This window comes from Dendrobates tinctorius, unplaced genomic scaffold (assembly GCF_039654945.1).
Source record: "Dendrobates tinctorius isolate UK_male_01 unplaced genomic scaffold, ASM3965494v1 ptg000029l, whole genome shotgun sequence".
In the NCBI taxonomy this organism is placed as follows: Eukaryota; Metazoa; Chordata; class Amphibia; order Anura; family Dendrobatidae; genus Dendrobates; species Dendrobates tinctorius.
The window spans coordinates 33947031-33967333 of NW_027361697.1; the positions used below are offsets into that span (position 1 = coordinate 33947031).

The 20303-nt window shown below is 50.2% G+C and overlaps 1 protein-coding gene across 1 annotated transcript in view; it reads left to right on the forward strand.

Annotated features, from left to right (window-relative positions):
• The first annotated feature begins 2312 nt into the window (after window positions 1–2312).
• The window catches only part of VAMP4 (vesicle associated membrane protein 4), a 30950-nt gene continuing 12959 nt past the window's right edge, over window positions 2313–20303 (forward strand). The window contains exons 1-4 of the mRNA XM_073571535.1: window positions 2313–2558; window positions 5388–5523; window positions 14236–14282; window positions 18285–18335. Coding sequence (XP_073427636.1) covers window positions 5458–5523; window positions 14236–14282; window positions 18285–18335 — 164 coding nt within the window. The 5' untranslated portion in view covers window positions 2313–2558; window positions 5388–5457. The remainder of the gene's footprint in view (window positions 2559–5387; window positions 5524–14235; window positions 14283–18284; window positions 18336–20303) is intronic.

A 20303-nucleotide genomic window follows, 5' to 3' on the forward strand; every position in this document is an offset into this window, starting at 1 on the left:
ATGTAAAGTGCTGCGGAATATGTCAGCGCTATAGAAATAAAATTTATTATTATTATTATTACTAATCGGTTTAATTTAGATTTTGATAGATCAAACTTTTATGAATTCAGTGATACCAAATAAGTGTACTTTATATTATTTATTTTTAATGCTGCATGGGGGGGGATGATTTGAGCTTTAGTATTTTTATGTTTTTCATATTGTTACGAACTTTTTCACTTTTTACTCTATTTAATAGCCCCCTTAGGGGACTTGAATCTGCAACCATCCAATCACTTGTACTCTACCTAACAATGCTGATGCATTTCTGTGTATAGCAAAACTCACTGTTTCCTATGAACGTCAGTTAGCGTGTGTGTATACATTGCAATTCTGCTGCGGAGCCGCAGCGGATTTGGCCCTGCGGATCCACAGCAGTTTCTGCTGCGTTGTACAGTACCATTGAAGGCAATGCAAAATGAAAAACGCAGTGCCCATGGTGCGGAATTTTCCATGCGGATTTGCTGTGATTTTAAATCCACAGCATGTCACTTCTTTGTGCGGATTCCGCAGTGGTTTGGCACCTGCTCCATGGCAGGTGTTGTGAGTTCATTTTTCCCTTCACCGTTGAGGTCTGATGAACTCCCTCCTCTTGTGAAGGAAGGTAGTAGGCTGATTACCAAACACCTGGGCAGCTAGATGATGACTGGGTGGCTGGAATTGAGGACTGGATATAAGGCAGCCGACGCCCTTCTGCCTTGCTGGTGATCCTGCTGGATTCTTGGAGACCAGTCTGATTCCTGCGTCTCAAAGCTAAGTTTTTCTGCTCTGCTTTGTACACTTCAGTTTTGTTTTGCCTTGTTTTTTGGGAGTTCTGCCATCCCCGGCCGGGGGTGAGCTGAATTCCATTTTTGTCTCTGATCTGTTGATCTTTTGCTCTGTCTTCAGAATATACCTGAGTGCTGATATAGTCTTTTGAAGCCTAGCGACTTCAGGGCCTGTTTTTCCTATCAGTCGGTTGGCACATTTTGGATAGGGTTTTTGCGGATGGCAGACAGCGGCTTTCCTATCCTGTCCTGTTTAGTTAGCTTGGGCCCCATCATTTGCTCAACCTATCTTTCTATCTGTGTTAGTGTTTTCATCTTGCTTCACCATTATATGTTGGGGGCTGCCTATTGCTTTGGGGTCTGCTCTGGGGCAGTTTAGTTTTTCCCCTGTCTTTAGGCTATGTAGTTCTCCGGCTGTGATCGAGGGGTCTAGGGCACTATAGGAACCCCCCACGGCTACTGCTAGTTGTTGTGGATAGGTTCAGGGGTCTGCAATCCGATAGCTGCCAACCTCTCTGGTTTTTCTGGACTTAGCTAGTATTTTGTTTTTTCTTCCTTCGGTGACTCATCATAACAGGCAGTTGTCAATCCGCAGGGGAAAACCTCAGGCTAATCCGCAGATAAACCACAGGTCTTTTGACCTGCGGATTTAGACAAATCCGCGCGGAAAATTCCGCAGCTGAATCCGCAACGTGTGCACACAGCCTTACAGGCTGGCTTTTTTAAAACAGTCATGACAAGAATAGAGGTCTTCGGCGCACTCTGCGATCATGTCACAGGCACGCCGATGGGCATGTGGAGTGAAGTGTCCCCTGCCGGCAAGCGTTAAATGCCGCTGTCAGAGATTAACAGTGGCATTTAACAGGTTAACAACAGGCAGGTGGAGCTCTACCCGTGGCTGTTAGGGTACGTGCACACTCTGCGGATTGGGGTGCGGATTTGGCCGTGCGGATTTTGTAAAATCCACAGGTAAATCTACAGGTCAAAAGACCTGCGGATTGCTCTGCGGTTTTGCCCTGCGGTATTTCATCTCCACAATGGAGGAGATGGCAAACCGCAGCGGAATCCGCAGAAAGAATTGACGTTTGCACTGCGGTTTTTAATATCCATAGGATATTATGATACTGTACACCGCAGCAAAAACTGCTGCGGATCTGCAGCGACCAAATCCACTGCGGAACCGCAGCAGAATCCGCAGCGTGTGCACACAGCCTTAGAGGCAGGAACCTGGCATATGACATTACTGTACGTCATATGTCAGGAAGGGGTTAAGCCACACTGGAGATTAGCGACAATGAAAGCAAAAACATTTGGTGCCCGTCACCTAGGCTTTAGTTGGAAAAATTGCTGAAAAATTGAATTTCTGTATTTACCATAAAATTCCCTTCTCTCTAAATACATTGGAAGACACAAGGCTATGGGTACAAGTCCTGTCACTATTAGGCTCCACCCTAGATAGTAAAGTGTTGGCTGTCCTTGTGGGCTATATCCTCTCCCCAAACAAGTGACACCATGCCCTTCCCTACACCACGCATTCTCTGTCCGCAGCCCTGTCTGGGTCACGTGTCCACACTTCTCTCCGCATCCTCAGCATACAACGCTGCTTCCCGGTGTCAGCGCTGCGCTGATGGAGAGGCCCCGCCCCTTCCGGTGACGTCATCCACCACCGTTGCTGCCTTGTTGCTCCGTTGTAGTCGCGACCTCAGAAACAAGGAGCAGCGCTCGTCGGGGGGAGAGCATCACCGGAGACTGGTAATTGGCTGCGTGTAGTAACAGCGGCCCCCGCCGGTGATGATGTGATTGACAGGCTGTGATGTGCTGGGGTTGTGTGGAGCAGTGCGGTCCCTGCACGTCACTCATCATGTCCTCGGTGCTGTGCGCACCTGCCTCTCCAGTGTCTGCAGTACACACTGTGCCGGGGACAGGCCCGCGGATCATTCCCAGCAGGGACCACATTACAGCAGCCTCAGTGCCACCGGGCTGGGAAGAATAGTGTCCTAACCGGCCATCAGTAACGTCACTCCATACATGTGTGCGGGATGTGGCCCCCGCTTATCCCAATGATGTGGGCCCCCCCCCGCTCATCCCGGTGATGTGGGCCCCCCCTGCTCATCCCAGTGATGTGGCCCCCCCTGCTCATCCCGGTGATGTGGCCCCCCCCCCGCTCATCCCGGTGATGTGGCCCCCCCCGCTCATCCCAGTGATGTGGCCCCCCCTGCTCATCCCGGTGATGTGGGCCCCCCTTGCTCATCCCGGTGATGTGGCCCCCCCCCGCTCATCCCGGTGATGTGGCCCCCCCCCGCTCATCCCGGTGATGTGGCCCCCCCCCCGCTCATCCCGGTGATGTGGCCCCCCCCCCGCTCATCCCGGTGATGTGGCCCCCCCCCCGCTCATCCCAGTGATGTGGCCCCCCCTGCTCATCCCGGTGATGTGGGCCCCCCTTGCTCATCCCGGTGATGTGGCCCCCCCCCCGCTCATCCCGGTGATGTGGCCCCCCCCCGCTCATCCCGGTGATGTGGCCCCCCCCCCGCTCATCCCGGTGATGTGGCCCCCCCCCCGCTCATCCCGGTGATGTGGCCCCCCCCCGCTCATCCCGGTGATGTGGCCCCCCCCCGCTCATCCCGGTGATGTGGCCCCCCCGCTCATCCCGGTGATGTGGCCCCCCCCCCGCTCATCCCGGTGATGTGGCCCCCTCCCGCTCATCCCGGTGATGTGGCCCCCCCCCGCTCATCCCGGTGATGTGGCCCCCCCCCGCTCATCCCGGTGATGTGGCCCCCCCCCGCTCATCCCGGTGATGTGGCCCCCCCCCCCGCTCATCCCGGTGATGTGCCCCCCCCCCCGCTCATCCCGGTGATGTGCCCCCCCCCGCTCATCCCGGTGATGTGCCCCCCCCCCGCTCATCCCGGTGATGTGCCCCCCCCCCGCTCATCCCGGTGATGTGCCCCCCCCCCGCTCATCCCGGTGATGTGCCCCCCCCCGCTCATCCCGGTGATGTGCCCCCCCCCGCTCATCCCGGTGATGTGCCCCCCCCCCCCGCTCATCCCGGTGATGTGCCCCCCCCCCGCTCATCCCGGTGATGTGCCCCCCCCCCCGCTCATCCCGGTGATGTGTCTTGGAAGGTGAATCTCCATCCCAGTCTCAAATCACTGACAGACTGAAACAGGTTTTGCTCACGACCATCCCTGTATTTCCCACCATCTACTCGCCGATTCGGACCATTTTCTATGTCCCTGCTGCCAAAAAACATCCCCACAGCATGATGCTGACACCACCATGTTTAACTGTGGGCATGGTGTTCTTGGCGTGATGAGCTGTGTTGGTTTGACAGCAGACATAGCATTTACCTTGGTGGAAAAAAATTGAATTTTGGTCTCATCTGATCACAGCACCTTCCTCTATACATTTTGGGAGTGTCCCACATGTCTTTTGGCAAACGCAAAATGAGCCTTACAATTTTTGTGTGTACGTAAATGCTTTGTTCTGTCCACTCTTCCATAAAGGCCACCTGTATGAAGTGTACGGCTTATTGTGGCCATATGGACAAATACTCCAGTCTGCTTCGGAACTCCAGCTCCTTCAGGGCTACCTTTGGTATCTGTGTTGCCTCTCTGATTAATGCCCTCCTTGCCAGGGCTGGGAGTTTTGGTTGGCGGCCCGTTCTTGGCAGGTTTGTGGTGGTACTATGTTCTTTCCATTTGATGATGCTCTGGGGGATCATCAGACATTGGGATATTTTTCTATAACCCAACCCTGACTTGTTCATCTCAACTCTGTCCCTGACTTGTTTGGAGATCTCCTTGGTCTTCATGGTGGTGTTTGGTCATGGTCAGTGGTGCCTTAATGGTGTTGCAGCCTCTGTGGCCTTTCAGTAAAGGTAAAATGTATATACTGACAGACTTGTGACATCAGATTGCACACAGGGGGACATACTGTCATCAGCCATGTGACTTATGAAGGTATTTGCTTGCACCAGAAATTTTTTGGGGCTGCATAGTAAAAGGGGTGAATACATATGCACATGCCAGTATTTAGTTATTTGATCCCATAAATTTAATTTATGACTCTATTTTTCTCACTTCACCAACTCAGACTATTTGCATCACACACAAATCGGATTGCAAAAATACTTCAACCCGGGTTGTAATGTAACCAAATAGGTAAAAAGCCAAGAAGGGTGAATACTTTCGCAAGCCACTGTAGACGTGGCACTGACTGATTTTAACATTGTGCCAGTTTTGTATGAGTGTCCTGAGGCTTGACCGCTTATATGCTGCACCTCCTCCCATCTCCACATCAGGCTTTGATGTACATGACAGTTGTCAGGTGTCGGACCGGTACCGCGACCTCTCTCTGCTTGGCAAGTGGCAGTGTCTCTCACCAACCAATCCAGAAATGGGGAGGAGCCGTACTACCGCCATAGCTGCAGTCAGCATTCAGCTGGTTGCCCCTGGAAACAGACGACCGCTCCTCTGCTAGGCCTGTGACCGGACGGACCCCTGTTTAGGGCCGTGCCTTGGACCTTAGACGGACATTGTGCCAGTCTGATGTTGCAGTCACTTTTTTATTCTTTCTGTTTTGCAGCGCCCAGAATTTGAAGAACAAGAAACAAACAAATCTCTTCTGTCCTCTACCACACGGTTAATCACCCACCATGCCTCCAAAGTTTAAGCGGCACCTCAATGACGAAGAGGTAACCGGGTCCATAAAAAGTGAACGAGTGAGTATCCCGTCATGCACTGTCGCCCGTATGCCAGTGGTCGGTCGTGGCGCCAGTACATCAATATGAACCATCTCCCCATACAAGAGTAGTGGCCGAGGTCTTAAAGGGGTTGTCCAGTGAAAACAAGTGGTCACCTATTTACAGGATAAGTGATACCTTACTTATTGGTGGGGGTCCAACCACTGGGACTTACACGGTACGGCAGAATGGGGCACTTTTATCCTCCCGTTACAAAATGGAGGGGCTGGTCAGATGGAACTGCAGGGTCATTCATTCTCAATCGAACTGCTGGGCAAAATCAAGGCATGAAATCACCAGCAGGCGATTGTGGGCACTGCCACTCCATCATGAGATAAAATGCCTAATTCTGCCCCCAGAGTTCGGACCCCCACTGATCACCAAGTTGTTTACCCTGTGGATAGGTTAATGTGTTTTCACCAGACAGCCCCTTTAAGGTGCCCATAGCTTTGTCTCCTCAATCGAGCGTTTGCGTTTTTAATACGGACGAAGCCAAAGGATCAGGTATTAAACTAAAACGTCTTGATCTTTCCTCCCGTCATCATCTATTGGGAGGATATCGGTAGGACCCCCGATGTAAAATTGGAGGCTGTGTCGCCATTCCCCAAGTCCCGTAACGTTTTCACTTTTAAGTCGATGGAGCTGAGTGAGAGCTTATTTTTTGTGGGGCAAGACGACGTATTTATTGGGTCCGTTTTGGAATAGATATGACATTTTGATCTCTTGTTACTGAATTTTTTTGTGCTATTATTACAAAGAAGTCCTTCGATTTATATAGAAACCATATACAACTCTGGCAAAATGAAGAGACCACTTTCACATGTTCAGTTTGTCTGATTTTTCTCTTTATAGGTATATTATTGAGTAAAATGTAAATTGTTCTTTTATTCTATAAACTACTGACAGCATGTCTCCGAATTTCCACGCAATAAATTTTGTATTTATTTTCAGAAAATGAGAAATGGTCAAAATAACAAAAAAACTCAGTGCTTTCAGACCTCAAATAATGCTAAGAAAACAAGTTCATAATCATTTAGAAGCAACAATACTAATGTTTTACCTCAGGAAGAGTTCCGAAATCAATATTTTGTGGAATAACCATGATTTTTAATCACAGCTTTCATGCATCTTGGCATGCTTTTCATCAGTCTTTCACACTGCTTCTGGTGCAAAAACTAAAGCAGTTCTTCTTTGTTTGATGGCTTGTGACTCTCCATCATCCTCTTGATTACACTCCAGAGGTTTTCAATGGGGTTCAGGTCTGGAGATTGGGCTGCCCATGTCAAGGGTTTGATATGGTGGTCTCTTAATTTTTCCCAGAGCTGTATATGGTCACCACTTCTAACTAAATATAATCTCACCTTACACAGGCTGCGGTACTGCCCAATAACAAAAGGTAAAGAGATAAATCCTGACTGATATACACAGCCATTACCTGCCGAGTATGGCACAAGCTTACTCCATGAGCCCGCTCCGTAAACCCAATACCGATTTGCGCGGCACATGTATGGCGAATGTCGGTAAGGAGTTAAACACTAGGGGTCGAGCAGCTGCTAAAATTTGCCATGAAAAGCTAGTGTGTAGAAGCTCACATTACGACTGCAGTAAAGGTGGGCGGCGTCTGATCACGTGTGTGATGTCCGTGTGTGATGACCCTTTTCTCCTCCCCTTCTTGGTGATTTCAAAAGGATAAAGAAGGATAATGTTTAGGATCGTAGTGAGCAGCCATTTTGTTGGTGACTGTAAAGTGATACTGACAAATAGACTGCATCATCGAGGACGGCCAGCAGCGCCAGTTCTGTTAGGTGGTGCTGCTCTCCGCATCATGTGCTGGGGTTAGATACATGGGCTGTATCACACTGGCAATAGATACAGGGCTCATCAGAGTATATCATACAGGATGGGATTAGATATTGGTACTGCAGGCTGTATCACACATGATGAGATTAGATGCGAAGCACTGGGCTGTATCACACATGATGGGCACTAGATACACATGGCACTGCAGGTTAAATCACACTTAATAGGATTAGATACACGGCATCACAGGCTGTATCACACATGATGGGATTAGATACACATGGCACTGAGGGTTATATCACACTTAATAGGATTAGATAGTGGCACTGCGGGCTGTATCACACATGATGGGATTAGATACACTGCGGGCTGTATCACACATGATGTGACTAGATACATGGCTTAGCGGGCTGTATCATACATGATGGGATTAGATACTCGGCATGGCGGGCTGTATCACACATGATGGTATTAGATGCACTGCGGGCTGTATCACATGATGGGATTAGATACACATGACACTGAGGGTTATATCACACTTAATAGGATTAGATGCATGGCACGGCGGACTGTATCACACATGATGGGATTAGATACATGGCATGGCGGGCTGTATCGTGTAATGGGATTAGATACATGGCATGGCGGGCTGTATCACACATGATGGGATTAGATGCGGGGCGGGCTGTATTACACATGATGGGATTAGATACACGGCATGGCGGACTGTATCCCGCTTGATGGGATTAGATACACTGCTCTGCTATGGCGATTATCAGATTGCCTGTGTGTAGCAGAAGTGCTCACTGGCTATGAACGCCGACCACGGGACGGCGCTCATAGCAATCTGGCAGTGACAGTCACCGAGGCAGCTGCAGACCTCTGGTTGTCATGCCGACCCATCGGTAACCCCCGATCACGCGACGGGGCCCACCAAAGGGCAGGATTAGTGACACGCTTCCTGTAAGCGTGAGTTAAATGTCGCTGTAAGAGATTGACAGCAACATTTAACTAGCTAACAGCCACGGGTGGTTTGCGATTCCACCCATGGCTGTTGCGGGTACACGACAGCTGTATAGATCAGCTGTCATGTGCCCGGAAAGGTGCAGGAGCCTGCACCAAACAGGGGGAGTCCGACATGTGGCGTAATAGTAAGCACCTGTCGGAAAGGGGTTAAGGTGTGTAAGTTTTGTGCTCAGACATTTACACACCAGCAAATGAAAATAGTCGCCCCCCCCCCCCCCCCCCCCCCCAGTGGCTGCGGAAAAAAATAATAAATTTTAAAAAACATTGTTCAAACAGGACGTTTCATTTTGTATTAAAAATAATTGATTATATTATTAACAATTATTAATTCAAAAATAAAAATGACAGCGCCTTCCCTTTAGAGTTAGGATGGGCCTTACGGGATATTGGAGGGATCTCTTAATTTTGAATAAAGCCCTGTATGTCAGCAGCGCTCTACAAATCATTGCTGATTCAGTGGCTGTCATCGCTGCCAATGTAGATGTCAGGTGCGGTGTTTCGGGGGACCACCATATTTATTCTCAGTGCCCACTCAGTTACCTTTCACAGAGGGTGTACCCTGATAGCATCGTTCCCTTTCAGTATCATCGCTGTGGCTTTATCAGTACACATGTCCGTCTCCCATTTTTCTGTCTTTCATCACTAGCGAGAAGGATGTGCCAGCCTCTGTACTATGTAATATCACATAATCATAAAATTAAATTCCATCTTTGATGAAAGGACCATTACAAGCTCTTTGGATGTAGGACGCAGCCAGAAGTTTTCTGGGGGCCACATGGTAAGGAATAGCAGACGACCCCTTTAAAAGTTCATCTGAGCGGGTGAAAAGTGTCCAGTTTTTGCTGTTAATTTTTGTTTCCACTGCTCCCTGGGGTGTGACGTTTTTTGTTTTATTTCAAATCCGCCATACGGTTCCAGAAATATACCATATTTTTCGCTTTATAAGAAGCACCTGATTATAAGACACACCCCCAAATTTGGTGAAGAAAAAGAGAAAAAATGTTTTATGTTAAATGGAGGTGTGTCTTATAATGCCAGTGTTCGTCTTTCAAATCATATACTACATATGTCCCTAATCCTGGTATCTATATAACCCCCATCCTGGCACATGGCCCCCCCCATCCCATCCTGTATATGGCCCCCCGGTCACCATATGCCCCCCTGCTGGCACTCATATGGCCCCCCTCTCTCTATATGCCTCCCTGCTGGTACGCACACGGCCCCCGTCTCCCTATATTCCCCCCTGCTGGCATTCACTTGTCCCCCCGTCCATATTTTCCACCCTGCTGGCACACATGGCCCCCTGTCCATATATTCCCCCCCAGCTGGCACACATTGTCCCCCCATCCATATATTCCCCCCCTGCTGGCACACATTGTCCCCCTGTCCATATATTCCCCCCCTGCTGGCACACATTGTCCCCCCGTCCATATATTCCCCCCTGCTGGTACACATGGCCCCCGTCCCTATATTTCCCCCCTGCTGGTACACATTGTCCCTCGCATCCATATATTCCCCCCTGCTGTCACACATGGCCCCTGTCCCTATATTTCCCACTTGCTGGCAAACACATGATAAAATAAACAGTTAACTCACCTTCTGATGATGGCTCCTGCTCCCAGCTCCCGCCGTGGCTTTCCTGTGTCTGCTGACATCCTCCTCCTGCGAGGGCGTGCCGCAGCAGCTGCTCATTCAGGCAGCTCATTGTAGCTACAGGACCTTCCATGATGTGACCAATAGGACCTGCAGTCACGTGACTCGCAGTGCACACTGGAAGTCACGTGACCGCAGGTCCTATTGGTCACATCATCGAAGGTCCTGAAGCGATGAACTGCCTGAATGAGCAGCTGCTGCCGCGCGCCCTGCAGGAGGAGGAAAGCTGCGGGGGGAACTGGGAGCAGGAGCCCTCATCGGAAGGTCACTATAGTGACGGGGGGGGAGAGTGCAGGCACATGTAATATGCACCGCTCCCCTGTCTACCAATTCGGCGCTGCTTCAGCACCGAGGTGCTGGACAGCGGGTGCAGTGAATATTACATGAGCCTAATGAGCGGGAGCACAGGACCTCCTGCTGTCTCTGCAGCCAGCCCACCCCAGCCCACTGACACCACGCCAGAGCCGCCCCCCCACGCTATAGCACAGCAGCACACAGATTCGCATTATAAGACGCACCCCCCCTTTCCCCAAAAATTTTGGGGAACAAAAGTGCGTATTATAATCCAAAAAATACGTAGGTCTTCTTATTTTTTACTTTTTATTAAAGAGGGGGCAAACCATGTAGCAACAATAGTTGATTGCCCCCAGGTTATAAGTGTAACAGAACAGAGGCTGAGGGAGTCAACGCCCGGACTTCCTTTGCTCATCTGACCTGAACTCGGCAGTCTCATAGGTCTTGGTGTCTTTTGTCCGTGTACATACCATCAAATCCTGTTCCCAGGCCCGATCTAAAGGAAGCAGTTCCAATAATAAGTATATTTTTCTGACACTGCAGTCATACTATTTTTATAGTGTGGGTAGAGTTCCATGGGCTAACGCTTCCCCTTGCGGAGAGTGATATCTCAAGCCTGGCATGCCAAGGTGAGGAGACTTTATAGCCTTGCTATGCGCCTCTGGAAATTAAATATGCAAATTGTCTCTTCAGAGCGGAAGAAGACTAAAACTTAAAATAAAAGCCAAACCAGAAACTCAGGTCATGGGGCTAGGCTTGTTAAAGGATAGACATTGACTTTTAGGATTGCTATCTCCAATAGGTGGCACTAAATTTCCTGTCCTCTTCCACTCTGAAGAGACAATTTGCATATTTAATTTCCCAGAGGAGTATTGCAAGGCTTAAGTCTCCTCACCTTGGCATGTCAGGCTTGACATGTTACTCTCCACAAAGAGAAGCGTTACCCCTTGGATCCCAGTCAGATACCTCTCAACCAGCCAGACCAGATCTCACACATTGCACTGACGAGGCGCAGTACCCCGAAGCACAGTGTCGGCAAATTGAGATTCTGGTTTGGCTTTTATCCTAAGTCATGTGACAAGGCTCATTAAAGGGTCAGTATTGACGCTTAGGATTGCTACTTCCTACAAGTGGCGCTAGAGTTCTAGTCCTCTTCCTCTCTATAGAGGCAATTTTCATATTTTATAGTCGGGGTAAAAAGTTGAGTTGGGTTTAATCCCTTTCCGTAAATCCTGAGCAGACAGGACCTCCAGAGTCTCGGGCCAACTCTGCAGTATCTTGTTTACCAGGGAAAGGTTGGACTTTGTTTCCACTCAGCATGACATCTTGTCCTGGAAGAACAATGGCTTTTTGTCTGTGTTCAGGAATTGGGTTTTTTTGGTGGCCTCCTGTAAGAGCCGGTCCAGTTCCCTGTACAGAGAACATTTCTGAGCTGATGGAAACTGAATTCTTTCCCCATAGTAGGACATCTGGTGCCAGGATTTTTAGTGTTGCTGAACTTGGCTCTCTCTTACGCACCTCAATTACATGGTGGACACGTTACTATAATCAGGCTGGATATTAGCTGGACCGTCCTCCATATTTCTTCACAACACATTTTACTTAAAGGGCATATTGAACCTTGCAAAGCATTTCTGAAAAATAAAATAGGATAAACTGTAGTCCTCTCCCCAGCGATCCAGAGCCAAAGCTCTGATGGTGCAACTGATCTTTGTCACCTCAGTGGTTACATGCCATAATACTGGCACCACCAGCCGTGACTGCTGACCAGTGATTGGCTGCAGTGGTCACATGCCGTATTACTGGCACCAAGAAGTCATGACTGACTGTTGACCAGTGATTGGCTGCAGTGGTCACATGCCGTATTACTGACACCAGAAGTCATGACTGACTGTTAACCAGTGATTGGCTGCAGTGGTCACATGCTATATTACTGGCAGCGCCGCTCAGCTATTCTAACTATGATGCCAGTAATACTACGTATGACCTCTGACCAGTGATTGGCTGCAGTGGTCACATTATTATTATTATTATTATTATGCATTTATATAGCGCCATTTATTCCGTGGCGCTTTACATGTGAAAAGGGGAAATATAGACAAGTATAATCATGTGTAAGACAAAGAACACACACACTAGTACATAAGGAGAGGGGACCCTGCCCGCGAGGGCTCACAGTCTACAGGGATGGGTGAGGATACAGTAGGAGAGGGTAGAGCAGGTTGTGCGGTGGTTCAGTAGACCGAGGATCATTGCAGGCTGTAGGCTTGTCGGAACAGGTGGGTCTTCAGGTTCTTCTTGAAGGTTTCCGTTGATGGTGAGAGTCTGATGTGTGGCGGCAGGGAGTTCCAGAGTATGGGGGAAGCACGAGAGAAGTCTTGTATGCGGTTGTGGGAAGAAGAGATTATGGGAGAGTAGAGAAGGAGATCTTGAGAGGATCGAAGGTTGCGTGCGGGTAGGTACCTGGAGACCATGTCACAGATGTATGGAGGAGACAGGTTGTGGATGGTTTTGTATGTCATGGTTAGGGTTTTGAATTGGAGCCTCTGGGCAATAGGAAGCCAGTGAAGGGCCTGGCATAGGGGGGAGGCTGGGGAATAGTGGGAAGAAAGGTGGATTAGTAGGGCAGCAGAGTGTAGGATGGACTGGAGCGGAGCCAGAGTGCTAGAGGGGAGGCCAGAGAGTAGGAGGTTGCAGTAGTCGAGGCGGGAGATAAGAGCGTGCACTAGTGTTTTTGTGCTTTCGTGGTTGAGGAATGAGCGGATTCGGTAAATATTTTTGAGTTTGGGGTCACATGCCGTATTACTGGCAGCGCCGCTCCGATATTCTAGCTATGATGCCAGTAATACTACATATGACTTCTGACCAGTGATTGGCTGCAGTGGTCACATGCCGTATTACTGGCACCACCAGTCATGTGAGCCATGATAGTAATAATACTACATGTGACCGATGGCCAGTGATTGGCTGCAGCAGTCATCAGCACTGCTGCAGCTTCTGCACTGGGTCACCAGGGATGGAGGACGGGTTTACTAGTGTTTATTTTTATCACATCTGATGCGGTTTGTATTATGTTTTTACGGCCAGATTAACCCTTTTAAACCAATTTATTCGTTCACTTAAAGGGTTTGTGTCAAATTGTCTGGTTTGTCCCCATTCCATAGGAGATGACTGCTGGGAACCCCACCAATCCCAAGAACGGAGCACTGAAGAGCGGAGTGGAGGTTGAGAATTTCCTCCCCCGTTCAATGTCCAGTTCTCAGATATCTCTTTAGAGACCTGTCCTTGGGATCTCTGGGGGCCTCAGTGCTTGGACCTTCAATGATTGACAATCTAGCCCCTTGCACACCCGACACAACCCCTTTAAGTGATAAATATCAGACTGGCTACTTTTGGGAGATGCTACATTGTGGCGTTGGTTGATTTCCAATACTCATGCAGTGTATTTGCACACTTAGTGCCCATGTAAATGGCATTAGCACCACCACCTGTGCCGGGCGGAGGATGGCGACACGTCCCCCTGGAGCTCGAGTGTTGGAGATGTCACATATATAACATATATTACATGGTGGACACGTTACTATAATCAGGCTGGATATTAGCTGGACCGTCCTCCATATTTATACGTCCCCCTGGAGCTCGAGTGTTGGAGATGTCACATATATAACTATTTAGTTATTATCGAGTCTCTGCTCCTTTTTTTGTATCATTTGCTCACATTCCAATTATCCTGTGTACGATCAAACCATAATCTAAGGTGAGGACGAAAACGTCCCCCAAGAGAATACCAGTAAATGTCTGCTGGAACCTGAAGCACCTGCCCGCATGCCGGGATCTTCATGGTCATCTTTTATTATCTTAAATTTTTTTTTTTTTTTTTTTTTTTTTAATTTTTTATTCATTTATTTTTCAACACAGAGAAATCTACTGGAGGAAGACTCTGATGAGGAGGAAGACTTCTTCTTGTAAGTACTTGTTAACTTTTTTTTCAATTTATACATTGTAGGTTTCTACCTGACCTCCTATTATGTGTGAGCACTTGGTTTAATTTGGGCAAAAACGTCACCCCCGCTCAAATCACACCCAGAATCCAGAAGCAGTCCCATGCAATGAAACTAAAGGGGTTTATCGAGGATCATCGCCATCATCCAGTTATTTTGTGTGTTGGGGCATAGGACCTCCAGAGCTTATTTTACATGAAGTTGGAGTTCCCTGTGTGATGTGTAATGGCCGCTCTCTGCTCTCCTGATTTCACTGCAGAGCTGAGTGTGATTATACAGGGCTGCAATATTGTTACAATACAGCAGAGCTCAGGCTGGTTTCACATTCGCGCTTTTTAAGCGCACGCACGGCCGGGGGTAGCTCCGCCCCCGATCCGGCTCTCTGCCCGGCGTGCCCGCCCCTTCCTTGTAGCGCCGCCTCCTAGCGCACAGCGGCGCCTGCGATCGGCGCACCCTATCTTTAGCATAGGGTGCGCAGATCGTGCGCAGGCTGTGCGCTAGTTGCGCTTTGACCTGCGCTGCGCACTTTTGACGGTGCGCCGTGCGCGCCAAAATCCGAAAAGTTTGATTTTGGCGCGCACGGCGCACCGTTAAAAGTGCGCAGCGCAGGTCAAAGCGCAACTAGCGCACGGCCTGCGCACGATCTGCGCACCCTATGCTAAAGATAGGGTGCGCCGATCGCAGGCGCCGCTGTGCGCTAGGAGGCGGCGCTACAAGGAAGGGGCGGGCACGCCGGGCAGAGAGCCGGCTCGGGGGCGGAGCTACCCCCGGCCGTGCGTGCGCTTAAAAAGCGCGAATGTGAAACCAGCCTCAGAGAGCTGCAAAAAATGTGTTTGCAAGAAGACAAATTTAATTTCTCCTGTTCTGTGTTGGGTCCTTGTCTCACACTGGAAACGCCTCCTTCACGTAAAATAAGCTTTGGAGGCAGAGTTATCTTCCAGACACCATCCGCCCCAGAGCCTGGAAGAGGTCACTTATATAAAATGATAAAAGATGATTTCTCGGCAACAACACAGCCGATATGAGACACACATGGAGGACTGTTTTCTAACCTATATGGCCATATTCATAGTTTAGGTAGGTCGTGAGTTGCAATGTTAATGACAACCTGTGCCCTCGCGTGGAATGATTTTGGGAAGAAAACTACTTTTCCCAGGTCTCAAATGTATACTGAGCTATACTTTCTCTATGCCGTAACTAGCTCTCTTCCTACTTCGAGCCATCCCATTCCTATTTCCATTTCTTTCTCTGAGTCATCCCCGTACCAGCTCTCTTTTCTTCTGAGTTTTCACCTTCCCAGCTCTGTTTCCTGTTCCAAGCAACCTCATTCTCAGCTTTCTTTTTTGCTCCAGGTCACCCGGTTGCCAGCTTGATTTCCTGCTTGTGGTTATCCAGTTCCAAGCTCGCATTCCTGATTGGGTTTGCCTGGTTCCCAGCTCACTTTCCTCCTCCCAGTTGGCCCCGCTCCCAGCTCGCTTTCGTCCTCTGGCCAGCCCCGCTTCTAGCTCCCTTCTGCTCCTGGTCGGACCCGCACCCTGTTTCCTTTCTTGCTCCTAGTCGGACTGCCCCCTGCTTCCTTTCCTCCTCACGGTTGATCCGCCCCCTGCTTCCTTTCCTCCTCCTGGTTGACCCTTCCCCAGCTTCCATTTCCTCCTCCCAGTCGTCCCCGCCCCCAGCTTCCATTTCCTCCTCCCAGTCGTCCCCGCCCCCAGCTTCCTTTCCTCCTCCCGGCCGGACCCGCCCCCAGCTTCCTTTCCTCCTCCCGGCCGGACCCGCCCCCAGCTTCCTTTCCTCCTCCCGGCCGGACCCGCCCCCAGCTTCCTTTCCTCCTCCCGGCCGGACCCGCCCCCAGCTTCCTTTCCTCCTCCCGGCCGGACCCGCCCCCAGCTTCCTTTCCTCCTCCCGGCCGGACCCGCCCCCAGCTTCCTTTCCTCCTCCCGGCCGGACCCGCCCCCAGCTTCCTTTCCTCCTCCCGGCCGGACCCGCCCCCAGCTTCCTTTCCTCCTCCCGGCCGGACCCGCCCCCAGCTTCCTTTGCTCCTCCCGGCCGGACCCGCCCCCAGCTTCCTTTGCTCCTCCCGGCCGGACCCGCCCCCAGCTTCCTTTGCTCCTCCCGGCCGGACCCGCCCCCAGCTTCCTTTGCTCCTCCCGGCCGGACCCGCCCCCAGCTTCCTTTGCTCCTCCCGGCCGGACCCGCCCCCAGCTTCCTTTGCTCCTCCCGGCCGGACCCGCCCCCAGCTTCCTTTGCTCCTCCCGGCCGGACCCGCCCCCAGCTTCCTTTGCTCCTCCCGGCCGGACCCGCCCCCAGCTTCCTTTGCTCCTCCCGGCCGGACCCGCCCCCAGCTTCCTTTGCTCCTCCCGGCCGGACCCGCCCCCAGCTTCCTTTGCTCCTCCCGGCCGGACCCGCCCCCAGCTTCCTTTGCTCCTCCCGGCCGGACCCGCCCCCAGCTTCCTTTGCTCCTCCCGGCCGGACCCGCCCCCAGCTTCCTTTGCTCCTCCCGGCCGGACCCGCCCCCAGCTTCCTTTGCTCCTCCCGGCCGGACCCGCCCCCAGCTTCCTTTGCTCCTCCCGGCCGGACCCGCCCCCAGCTTCCTTTGCTCCTCCCGGCCGGACCCGCCCCCAGCTTCCTTTGCTCCTCCCGGCCGGAGCCGCCCCCAGCTTCCTTTCCTCCTCCCGGCCGGAGCCGCCCCCAGCTTCCTTTCCTCCTCCCGGCCGGAGCCGCCCCCAGCTTCCTTTCCTCCTCCCGGCCGGAGCCGCCCCCAGCTTCCTTTCCTCCTCCCGGCCGGACCCGCCCCCAGCTTCCTTTCCTCCTCCCGGCCGGACCCGCCCCCAGCTTCCTTTCCTCCTCCCGGCCGGACCCGCCCCCAGCTTCCTTTCCTCCTCCCGGCCGGAGCCGCCCCCAGCTTCCTTTCCTCCTCCCGGCTGGAGCCGCCCCCAGCTTCCCCGGAGGTTAGACTCTCCCCCAGCTTCCTTTTCCTCCTTTCGATCAGACCTTCCCCTAGCTTCCTTTTCCTCCTCTCGGTCGGACCCTCCCCAAGCTTCCTTTCCTCCTCCTGGTTAGACTCTCCCCCAGCTTCCTTTTCCTCCTCCCAGTCGTCCCCGCCCCCAGCTTCCTTTGCTCCTCCCGGCCGGACCCGCCCCCAGCTTCCTTTTCCTCCTCCTGGTCGGACCTTCCCCCAGCTTCCTTTCCTCCTCCCGGTCGGGCCTTCCCCCAGCTCCCTTTTCCTCCTCACGGTCAGATGCGCCCCCAGCACTCTTTCCTTGTCCCACTCGGCCCGTCCCCTTAACACACAGTGTTTTGCACTGTTTTGCTGTGTAGTCACTATGATGTGTGTTCATCCTGCACTCCTTCCTTTATGTTGCAAGAGCACAAATTTAGTATTGATCTATTTAGCGTTTCAAGCCTTGTAACTTTCCGATCATTCCTTGAATCAGATGCTTTTTTTATTGCTGTCTTGCAGTGTATACTTTTTCCCCTCAATTCCAGGATGATAATTTTATTCCATCACGTGAATGTGCACTAAATTGTGATACTTTCCGGACTATGAGGCGCAGCTCCCCCTTATTGAGCCGCACGATGCTCCGCAGCTCTCGGTATCAGATGAGGAGATCCGTTAGTGCAGGAAGAAACATTAAGAAAGCTCAGTGACAATGGGATTAAAAGAAACTCTCAAGAGAACAGGAATGGCTGCTGTGCGGGGCAGAAGGTGGCAGACCCTGTAATTCCCCTCTACATCCTACCTACATGAGTCATGCAGGAGTCTCCGAGATAGCAGGGGCTTTCTTTACTTTCATTTTTAGGCAATCCCAGGCACTACTCCTGGACTTAGAGAATTGCCAGCTATGGGAAATGAATTGGGTCATTTTGTCACATTCATTGGGTCAGTGCTGTTTTGTGTGTTTGCTGTGGATGCGAGATCTGAGGTCACACCATATGATACTGACACTGAATGTTCTCTCTTGCTAGGAGGGGACCTTCTGCACCTAAGTTTGGACCAAGGAATGACAAGATCAGACAGTAAGTCTGTGGGCGACAGCTGGAAAGTCAACTCTCCCCGTCTCCATGCGTCTTGGTTATATTTGTTTGCCTCGGGAGGGATCGGATACATATTACAGCATAGTAAGGAAGTTGTGCACTCAGCGTCCTGAAGGGCTTACACCACACTCACAAAAAGGCGAAAGATGTACAAAGTAACGGCAACATCTTTTTTATTTTCTACATATCTGGTAAATGTGTGTTTTTTATGTTTAAAATGGTTCTTTAATTTACCGTTCCATCACCTTCCTTATTAAAGAGAATCTGTCAGCAGGTTTTGGTATGTAATCCGAGAGCAACATGATATACAGCCAGAGACCCTCATTTCAGCAAGGTGTCACTTACTGGAATGTGTTGTTGTTTCTATAAAATCAGTGTTTTATCAGCAGGAGATTATCACTACAGGACTAGTTGTCTCATGCCTCCTAGTCCTCCTGCTCTGTAAAATCCCGCCTCCACCACTGAGTGGCAGCTTTCTTTCAAAATACACAGAAATCTGCCAATCAGTGGTGTGCCGAGTTCAACATTCAGAGAACTGCTAGATCTGCAGCAGAGAAAACTGTGATTTTATTAAAATGACAGCAATCAGCCCAGTAAGTGACATATCCCTGTAATCAGGGTCTCTGCCCCTACATCCTGCTGCTCTCGGATTACAAGAAAATAAAAAAACTGACAGGTTCCTTTTAACCACTCATTAAAATTTTTTTAAGTGATGTTCCATTTCAGACATTGATGTCATATCCACCAGACTCACTGTTTTCGGGAATCCTCTAAGTGTCAATACATGGCCACCTCTCCATCCATAACATCACAAGACTGAGCACCGTCTTCAAGATAAGTGCAGGTCCTGATGATGGGATCCCATTTCTCGGACAATTTCGGCATATCCTTTATCTTTGTTATAAATGTCCGAGATAGGGATAAACTTATAGGAAAGAATTGGGCGTGTACTAGTACTCAGCTACTATTGATCCCTTTAAGAGGCCATATCTAGTACCCAGCATTATCATGCTTACACCAAATGATCTAGATGACATTTATGGGCAAATCGGTTGCATCAGGTTTTCACTACTGGTGAACTAAAACCTCTCCGAAGCCAAAGATGAAGGAAAGGTAATGTATGGCAATCCCAGGTGTCTCCAAGCTGGATAGGCGCAAGGCTGAGACCGGGCTATTCTATTGAAATTGTGAAAGTCAAGAAAACTTTCCTAATGTTGATAAATGTACTCCGAGACTATCCTAGGGCTCCAAGGGTTTAACATCACAAATAAAGTGAGACGTTAGCATAACTAAAACCATTGTACTTCAGCTGTCCCCTACAAGCCGTGGTGTTGGTGGTTGTAAGGTTAATAAAGGCTGTAATGTGATATTGTACATAAGATACAATACACAAACCTTAAAGGGAATCTGTTAGCAGATTTTTGTTATGTAGTTTTTGAGAGCAACATGATGTAGAGGCAGAGACCCACATTCCAGTGATGTGTCACTTGCTGCGCTGTGTTTTGTAGTTACAAAAAAGTAAGTGTTTTATCAGCAGGAGATTATCGCTCCAGGACTAGGTGTCTGGTGCCTCCTTTGTCAACTGATTTCTATAACCTCGCCCCCACCACTGATTAGCAGCTTTCTGCCTCTGCACAGTGTACACAGCCAGTGGTGTGAGTGAGTTTATTCAGAGCTCAGCTTTCAGGGCACTGCTAGATCAGCATTAGCTAAAACAGTGATTGTATCAAAATGACAACATGCAGACCAATAAGTGACACATCACTGGAATCAGGGTATCTGCCCCTACTATTGATAGTCTGTCAGCAGGTTTCTGCTATGCAATCAGAGTCCCTTTTAATGGATTGTTGCCAGTCCAATCTTTCATTCTGGAAGCAAAGGGAAAAATGTCAGATTGGGCAAAAAAAGAGAGGTGCAGCATAACCCCTATTAACTTTCAACCTAATTTTA